The following is a 9,936-nucleotide window of genomic DNA, read 5'->3' as shown; positions in this document are numbered from 1 at the left end:
GCACTAAAGTCCATTGGTATTATCTATTGTAATAAATAAAGCCACTGATTTGAAAAACTCAGTTCCAAACACTACAGTTTATTACACAGAAAGTAGTGACTCTCAGTGTGAAAATGAGGGCACTGAAGCGACCCACCGTGACCATATTTCATGTATGGACAAAAGTACCTTTAAAGGAGATCTCTGGAAAATTTCTAGCAAAAAGGTTTAAAACAGGACTGCATTCTGCAATACAGTTCTGTGCAGCTAGAAATCATTACAAGGGGAAGCGATAAACAAATGAAATAAAATGTCCAAACTACTTAGAGTTAAGAACAATTTAACTTGTTCTAGTTGCTAAGGGGGCATATTTAAAATGTAAATAAAATAAGTAAAAAGCAATGTACCTTCTAAGATTAAAGAAATTACAAAGGATGTTAATTTCTTGAGTTATCATGTTAAGAAAACATGATAGAATCAGACAGATAATTGAAAAATTACTTACTAATTGTCAAGATGTCTTCATCCCCAAATGGTCTAAGAGGACATGGAATGGGTAAGCATTTTGTTGTAGAGAAATATTTTTACGAAATGTGCTTTCAAAGTCCCCACTGGAGCCCCATCAGCTGCATCGTGTCCCTTTAGAGTTAGACCATCAGAGCTGAGTTCCAGGGTCCCAGGAAATGCTTATGGGTCACGAAGGAACAGCCGTTCACTTCCCAGGCATCAGTGTTCCCATCCGGTCACGTGATCTCCAGAGCTGGGCTACTCTGTACTCTCCTGTGTGGGACACGTCCCCAAGGAGTCTGGTCTGGTCAACTTTAGCCTTCTGCCAGTTTTACCGCAAAATACACTCTCAAATTCCTAAAGTTGAGAAATGACCATTAATGTACAATATGCACAGACATGAAAACTGCTATCTTCAAAAACACAAATGGTTGAAATTAAGAGCTAAACTACTTCAAAATATAGAGTTAAGGTGTCACTCACAGACGTATGTCACATCCTGTAAAGGGATACAGATGATAAAAATGGGAATTCCAACATTTGTCTCAAATAGTTACCTTTACAGGTATTTTTATTTAGTTTTCCAATAGATCCTCAAAATGCCTGACCATATTGTAAACCCTTCTGATATATTTTTTAAAAGCAACCATATTTTTTTGTTATTTTCATTGTGGTAACACAGACATAAACTTTACCATTTTAACCATTTGTAAGTTTGCAATTCAGTGGCATTAAGTATGTTCACACTCTTGTGCAACCATCACCACCATCCATTTCCAGAACTTTCCACCACCCCACACAGACACTCTGTACCGTGACACACCCCTCCCGCCACGGGCATTTGCTGTCCCCCGCCCCCACCCCCACTGAGTGCTCAGTGTTAGGCGTGGCAACCGGGCCAGACCAAGAGCTAACTCCCCAGCACCCTGCTGGCCGCGGGTCAAGTTCATGCCACTATGCCTCTAAACACTTTGTAAAAGGCCTCAATTTTAATGACTGAGTCAGTTTCAAGCTCACAAAAAGAGAAGGCAGGTGCAAACAGACAACCCGAAGCTCATCGGCTTCCAGGAAACAAAAGACACGGGTCTGCAAGATGCAGAAGGTGGGACGTCCTGCAGGAGGCAGTATTCATGTTACCGAGCCCAGCTTGGGTCCGCTCGCCCACGTGCAGCATTACACGTCATGATTAGTTATACTCTGTGACAACTTCAGCAGAGAATTTTTTCCCATATAATGTTTTTCGTGTAATTTAATATACTACATAATCTTCATTAGTTTAATATTTCTCTCTGAGATGCCTCAGGAGCCCTTTGGAAAACTCAGTCAGCTAGAGAAGGAAACTTACAACCTCTTGTCAAAAGCAGCTCAATATTCCAGGAAAACTTTGCTTTCTTAACAGAGACAGAAAACCACATCCAGTCTTGCACCAGCTTACTTTTAATAGCGAAGTTTATTTAGTTAATTAAATTCAATCTAAAATGAGCGAGTCTTGACCCCAGGCAAAACTCTTTCCTTAAGGTTCCTTTTCCACAAACCTCCCATCACTTTCTGTATCCGTATTAGTTTGTCCCTTATTTTTTCCCTATCCAGAAACAACCAGCCCTGGGACAAAATTATTCTCCCTTTTTTCCCTTAACAAAGATATTTCCATGCTTTTTTGGCTACACCACAGGACATGCGGGATCTTAGTTCTCTGACCAGGGATCCAACGCTTGCCCCCTGCAGTGGAAGTGCGGAGTCTTAACCGCTGGACCGCTGGGGAAGCACCTATCCCACTTTCTTTACACACTGAAATTCTTCCCTTATTACTTTTAGTAACTTAATTACACATGTATTACAATTTTTAATCCTTAAAAACTTTAATCTCTATTGAAAACCAAGAAGCAAGTAATGGAACTGTTCTTTATATCAGCACGTTTTGATTGGCAAACTTATGAACACATTCTGTAACCTCTAAAAGCATACATTTTCCTATAGAACAATTTTTCTCTTTAATGTGGTACAAGACATGTATCTAATAAGCCCAAACATCTTTAGTTTTTTTCTCTCTCATAAGAAGACAAGAGAAGGTAAACTTAGACTTCTTTAGCAATTAATGTTCCAGTATTTTATCTTAATGAAAAATGACAGACCTTTAATGAATTTCCATCATATAACTTAATTTAGCAAAACTAAAGTTTCAAGTTACCAAAAATCTGGAAAAACTAATACACGATTATTCCTAAAGAGTTCACCTGAAAGCTTTTATCCCATTTATCTCTATTTAATTACTTACGAGAATATTATATAAAGACATCCATCCATCCATCCATCCAGAGATCTCATAGCTTATATTTCAATACAAAACTTATTAGTTTATAAATTTTATCCCATTTTTTCCCTCTCTATTGTAAAACAGCCCTAACTGCATAACAGTAGCATAATTTAAGGATCCATTAACAGGCCACTTTTTTCCTGAATCTATGGAGTATTATGGCCAGGCCATGTTACAAAGGAAAATCATTTTTTCACATTTTATTTGTTTGTGACTGAAAGTGGTCCAGTTCTGGAGAATGCACCCCAAGGGGCTGCATTCAGGAAATAAGCTTGAGTTTCCCATACCAGCACACTTACACACAAGACAAATGCGCACACACACACACAAAGAACAAAATCTAATTCCTGCAGGAGAAAAACAAAGAGTGAAAGAACAAAATCTAATTCCTGCAGGACAAAAACAAAGAGTGAAAGAACAAAATCTAATTCCTGCAGGACAAAAACAAAGAGTGAAGTCCAACAATTCCCTCAAGTTCCCAAATGAGGGTTCCTGTTTTAATAACAAACAAAATGCAAATGAAAAGACAGGAAATCATGACCTCACCAGTCATGGCAACTCACCCAGCAAAGGTAAAACTTTGTAACAGTTGGAACAAGTTAAATTTACCTCTTTGAGTTTAAAAAGGCTCTTTCCCCTTTTTTCCTTTTGATTTGAAGTTCTACTAATTAACCCAGCCTGAAGTCTCAGGCAATGTGGGTTGTGTTTGCATTTCAAAGACATGGTAAGTGTTATGGCTTCAAGCTTTCTCCTAGTAATATTTTTGTTCTCTGAGGGTCAGAATTCTGAGAAAATATTTAAGCCAGCTTTCTCTAACTGCATATGCAAAAAAGAACCAGGTTTGGAATTTCAGAAGTTTCACCTTAACCAATTTTCTCCAGAGTCTGAAGAAAGTTGTGGCCATGTGGTGTTAGAAAAAAACATTTTTCTTTTTATAGAAGCATAGCTGAACATTTACCAGTTTGGTAAAATACACCGTAGACTACAAGATGGAACAGAGCTCTGATCACTCATTTCTTAATTATTCATGGCTGCTGTTGTCAAATATCAAGCAAACAAACAAACCAATGCAATGGAAAACTGTCTCTCAGGGTCGAAGTTCCCTAGTCCCAAAAAGGGAAATTCCCAACCAATGCCCCATCAGAGACGAAGCCAAATCACCAGGCTTCCCTGGTGGTGCAATGGTTAAGAATCAGTCTGCCAATACAAGGGACACGGGTTCGAGCCCTGGTCTGGGAAGATCCCACAAGCCGCGGAGCAGCTAAGCCCATGTGCCACAACTACTGAGCCTGTGCTCTAGAGCCCTCGAGCCACAACTACTGAGCCCGCATGCCACAACTACCGAAGCCCACGCGCCTAGAGCCCGAGCTCCGCAACAAGAGAAGCCACTGCAATGAGAAGCTCGTGCACCACAACGAAGAGCAGCCCCCACTCGCCACAACTAGAGAAAGCCACGTGCAGCAACGAAGACCCAATGCAGCCAAAAATAAATAAATTTATATATATATATTTTAAAAAGCCAAATGACCAAGCCTTAGTCCAAAAGGGAAAATCCCAACCAACAGTCTGCTATAGAAGTCAATGTGATAGGGAAGAATACTCTGGTGTCACCACACGTGAGCTCCATTACTTATCAAAGACATCTCAACCTGCCAATGAGAGTGCCTTGTTTCTTTTACCACAAAAATCAAAAGTGCTGTGGGCCAAGGATGGCTGGTTGGTGGCAAGGTCTTGGGGCTGCCCCTGAGACAAAGATGCTCAGGCAGCTGCTGAACAGGGTCCATCTCAGTCACCAAAACTGTCACTAAACCAAATCGGGTCCACTCGCCCACACACAGTAAAAACAATCTACTGACACCAGGTTGTGGTGAAGGAAAGTGCAACGTTTATTGCAGGCACCAGACAAGTAGTTCAGATCTTCTGAGCATTAACGCTGATCACTAGACAAGTCTAAGTTCACCTCCTGTCTTCTTATGAGAGAGAAAAACAACTAAAGATGTTTGGGTTTATTAGACACACGTCTCGTACCACATTAAAGAGAAAAACTGTGCTATAGGAAAACGTATGTTTTTAGTGGTGTGTTCATAAGTTTGCCAATCGAAACGTGCTGATATAAAGAAAAGTCCAATTACTTGTTTCTTGGTTTTCAGCAGAGATTAAAGTTTTTAAGGGTTAAAAATTGTAATACACGTGTAATTAAACTACTAAAAGTAATAAGGGAAGCATTTCAGTGTGTAAAGAAAGTAGGATATACATTGTCAGTGAGAGAAGGTATAAAGAATGGAAATATCTTTGCTAAGGGAAAAAAGGGAGAATAATTTTGTCCCAGGGCTGGTTGTTTCTGGATAGGGAAAAAATAAGGGACAAGCTAATATAGATACAGAAAGTGATGAAAGCTTTGTAGAAAAGGAACCTTTCTAAGGAAAGAGTTTTGCATGGGGTCAAGATCTCATATTAGATTGAATTTAATTAAGTAAATGAACTTTGCTATTAAAAGTAAGCTGGTGCAGACTGGAAGTGGTTTTCTCTCTCTGTTAAGAGAGAAAAATTTTCCTGGAATATTGAGCTGCTTTTGACAACAAGTTGTAAGTTTCCTTCTCTAGCTGACTTTGAGTTTTCCAAAGGGCTCCTGAGGCATCTCAGAGAGAAATATTAAACTAATTAAGATTATGTAGTATATTAAATTACACAAAAAACATTATATGAAAAAAAATTCTCTGCTGAAGTTGTCACAGAGTATAACTGATCATGACATGTAATACTGTGCATGGGCAAGTGGACCCAAGTTCAGTTCGGTAACAATTTTTGGCACCCCAGATGGGCTGGAAATCCCATCTGGGTCACCAAAAATTGTTACTGAACTGAATTTGGGTCCACTCACCCGCACACAGTAAGGCCAATCTACTGACACTGGGTTGCAGTTTAAGAAAGTGCAGCATTTATTGCAGGTGCCAAACAAGAAGTTCAGGTCTTTTGAGCATTAGTTGCCCAGACTCCTTGTTTGGCACCTGCAATAAACACTGCGCTTTTTTTCACCGCAACTGGTGTCAGCAAATTGGCTTTACTGTGCGCAGGCAAGTGGACCCAAATTTGGTTCAGTAACATTCAGCCTCATCAATAAACAAACAGCAAGGAAAACAGGAAAGGGGAGCCATAACAGATCAAAAGGTATTTAAGAGCTATGAACCAAATGCAGTGTTTGGATACTGATTTAAGTAAGTCAACAGTAAAAAGACAGTTGTGAGCCAATCAGAGAAATCTGGACAGGGATGGAGATTAAGGAATATGATGATGATGTGGTTGTGCTTTTAAACAGCCCTTTTCTTTTTAGAGATACATTTGAGAATGAAAATGATATGACATCTGGAAATGCTTTAAAATAATTCAGTGACGGTGGGAGGATGGGGATGTATAGGTGAAACAAAGTTATGCCTGAAAGCTGAGTTACTGGACACGGGAGTTCATTATTCTAGTCTCTCCATTTTTGTGCATGTATACATTTCCGTAAGTTTTTTTTTTTTAAAGCATAGCATTCTTACACAATTAAGTCTAAGTTTACATGTTTTTATTGTGGTAAAACATATATAACATAAAATTTGCCATTTTTTTACCATTTGTAAGTGTACAGTTCGGTGGCTTAAGTACATTCACAATGTTGTGTAAACATCCCCATTAACTATTTGCAGCACTTTCTCATCTCCCCAAACTGAAACTCTGTCCCTGTTAAACATGTACCCTCTATTCATCCGCCTCCCCCAGTCTCTGGCACCCACCATTCTACTTTTTGACTTTATGAATCTGATGACTCTAGGTACCTCATGTAAGTGGAATCATACAGTACTTGTCTTTTTGTGTCTGCCTTTTCCCGGTCAGCATCCTGTTTTGGAGGTCCATCCATGTTGTGAGGTATGTGTCAAAACTTCATTCCTTTTCACGGCTGAATAGTAATCCATTGGCTGTACAGACATTCTGCTTACCCATTCGTCTGCTGATTGGATTGTTTCCACCACTTGGATTGTTTCCACCTTTTGGTGACTGTGAATAATGCGGCTATGAACACTGGTATACAAATATCTGTTTAAGTCCCTGCTTTCTATTCTTTTGGGTAATTTCTATTCTTTTGGATCATACGGTAATTCTATGTTTAACTTTTTAAGGAACCACCAGCTGCACCATTTTACATTCCCACCAGCAATCCCAAGGGTTGCAATTTCTCCACATCCTCACCCACACTTGTTATTTTGTTTTGTAATAGCCACAGCTAATGGGTGTGAACTGGTATCTCACGTCCATTAAAGTGCTTTTGATTTGCATTTCCCTGATCATTAGTGATGCTGAGCATCTTTTCATGTGCTTATTGGCCATTTGCTTATCTTCCTTGGAGAAATGTCTATTCAAGTCCTTTGCCCATGTTTGAATTGTGCTGTCTCTTTGTTGCTGGACTGTAATAGGTTTATATTTAATTTGTGTCCAGGAAGGGAAGTATAAGCGCTCTCTCTGCTGCCACTGCTCTGACTTCTGAGTCATCTGGAACGGCTGGAGCACTCCACCCGTCCACACGCTAAGTGGCATCCCAACCAAGGCCACCTGCCATTTGCAACAACTGCCTATGCTCAGAAGCTATATCTGCGCATAAATATATTCTAATTTCCTTCCCCAAATTTAAAAGATTTTCAACGGGTCTTAATGCAATGTAAGATGAGCCATGGTTTGATATATTGGTTTCTATATTCTGACACCCAAAGCCCAACTATAAAATATTTGCCTATATTTGAGAAGGTAGAATTTACCTTTGAGAATACCTAAATAGAAGTCAGAAGGAAGAAAATAATCATCTCTCAGATGTAAGAAAGTACTTCAAGAGATTTTCTAAACAATCATCATAAAAAGAGGAGGAGAGCCCTGGGCACCCGTCTTTATTCTGAATAGTTCTGTCAGCAGTGGGGTTAAGGTGTAGCTCAATCTAGACTCTCACGAGGTCCCTGGGACTCAGTTCATGGGGACTTGGGGTGACCGTGAAAGAGGGAGACAAGTGGACACCTCCCGCCCTTGACTGCGTCAAAGGTAAGCTAGTAATTGTTACTCTGCCCTCTCAATTAGCGTCTATTTCAACAAAACTTAAGTGAAATAGCTGAGTTTTAAGGGATTTTCACAACTCATCAGACACCTTGAGATGACGTCTGGTCAAAGTTAGATATTCACATTAAATTTGTAAATAGGAGAAGGCCAATAATAAAAACTATTTTTAGTAGGAAAAAGAAAGATTGTTCCAATTACATGTCAAGAAATTATACCAGGAAGTTAGGAAGAGGAAGAAAACTGGTGTCATCTGTACAGAGAGACGAGAGAATGAAAGGAAAAGGGTTAATGAAACCAAGAAGGGTGACAAAACTTGGGGCCCAGGTGGGAGGGTGTGCCCCCGACACTCAGCCACGCTGAGAGCCCCACAGAGATGGGACAAGGTCAGTCACGGTGGGAGATGCCACGGGGGCTCTCAGAACAACAGGTCTGACCGACGAGAGAGGACAGGAAAGGCCTGAACCACAATTCGTAACCTCAACCTAATAAACATACAGAATTCGCCAAACAGAGAATGCACGTCCTTTCCAAATAAACAAAGAATTTTAAAAACTTGACCACATAAGAGGTCACAATGGAAGAATCTGTGCTTCCTGTTCTGTGACTCTCAGTTCTAGAGGGCTCAGTCCCAAGGGGAAGAGAGCTTCCTCGTGGGGACGCAGTGAGGCTTCCGGGGGGCCGTCGGTGGAGGCTGTGGCTCAGACCCGGCAGGAGCAAAGGTCTGGGTCACCCACCAGGCCACGAACCCCCAGCAGCTGCTCGAGGGCCCAGGGGGCGTGGACGCAGTCATGGAGGGGGGTCGTTGTCGGTACTGGCGCCGCGGCTGGTACCGACAAGAGACAAGAGAGGACAGGAAAGGCCTGAACCACAATTCTTAACCTCAACCTAATAAACATACAGAATTCGCCAAATAGAGAATGCACGTCCTTTCCAAATAAACACAGAATTTTTAAAAATTGACCACATAAGAGGTCACGATGGAAGCCTCAACAAGTTTTTAAAAACTGCCATCTTCACTGATCAGAATGTGATAAATAAATGTGAGAAATAGATAAAATGCTGTTCTTAAAAAGAACAGTCTTATCCACAAAACAGAAACAGACTCACAGCCATAGAGAACAGACTGGTGGTTGCCAAGGGGGTGGGGGTGGGGGATTGATGCAGTGGGAGCTTGGGGTGAGCAGATGCGAACTATCATATACAGGATGGATAAACAAGGTCCTAACCCTATATAGGGTTACAGTTCCCCTGAACCACAATTCGTAACCTCAACCTAATAAACATACAGAATTCGCCAAACAGAGAATGCACGTCCTTTCCAAATAAACAAAGAATTTTAAAAACTTGACCACATAAGAGGTCACAATGGAAGTCTCAACAAGTTTTTAAAAACTGCCATCTTCACTGATCAGAATGTGATAAATAAATGTGAGAAAGAGGTAAAATGCTGTTCTTAAAAAGAACAGTCTTATCTACAAAACAGAAACAGACTCACAGACATAGAGAACAGACTGGTGGTTGCCAGGGGGGTGGGGGTGGGGGATTGATGGAGTGGGAGCTTGGGGTTAGCAGATGGGTCCTAACCCTATATAGGGTTACAGTTCCCTGTATAGCACAGGGAACTATATTCAGTATCCTGTGATAAACAATCATGGAAAAGAACACACAACTGAGTCACTTGGCTCTACAGCAGAAATTAACACAACGTTGTAAATCAACTATACTTCAATAAAATAAATTCAAAATAAGAAGGACAGAATTCCTACGGCACAGGAAAGGGAGAAGTAACAGTACAGCTGCACCTGATAACTGGGGCTGGTGCACAAGGACAAGTGGGTGTGGGGCGGCCCCCAGCCCAACTTCAGGTGGAGGAGGGAATACAAAACAGGGGGGCAGCGCCACCGTCCTGCCCAATGACTGTGATGGTGACAGGACAGAGGAGAGGGAAGCACAGAGTGAGAGACTGCCCCGCAGCCCCAGAGCCTGGCTAGGGTTCAAGGTCACGACCCCAAAATGTCACCTCACAACAACTGCGTCACCAGTGATCCTGGATTGGG

The 9,936-nt window shown here is 41.1% G+C and overlaps 1 protein-coding gene across 1 annotated transcript in view; it reads right to left on the bottom strand.

Annotated features, from left to right (window-relative positions):
• Positions 1 to 128: 128 nt before the first annotated feature.
• TCFL5 (transcription factor like 5) overlaps positions 129 to 9,936 on the bottom strand; it is a 21,424-nt gene continuing 11,616 nt past the window's right edge. The window contains 2 exon segments of the mRNA XM_024128641.3: positions 129 to 753; positions 755 to 843. Coding sequence (XP_023984409.1) covers positions 723 to 753; positions 755 to 843 — 120 coding nt within the window. The 3' untranslated portion in view covers positions 129 to 722.

Source organism: Physeter macrocephalus, chromosome 14 (genome assembly GCF_002837175.3).
Source record: "Physeter macrocephalus isolate SW-GA chromosome 14, ASM283717v5, whole genome shotgun sequence".
Classification (NCBI taxonomy): Eukaryota; Metazoa; Chordata; class Mammalia; order Artiodactyla; family Physeteridae; genus Physeter; species Physeter macrocephalus.
The sequence above is the reverse complement of the archived record's forward strand: the minus strand, read 5'-3'. Positions and strand labels throughout refer to the sequence as shown.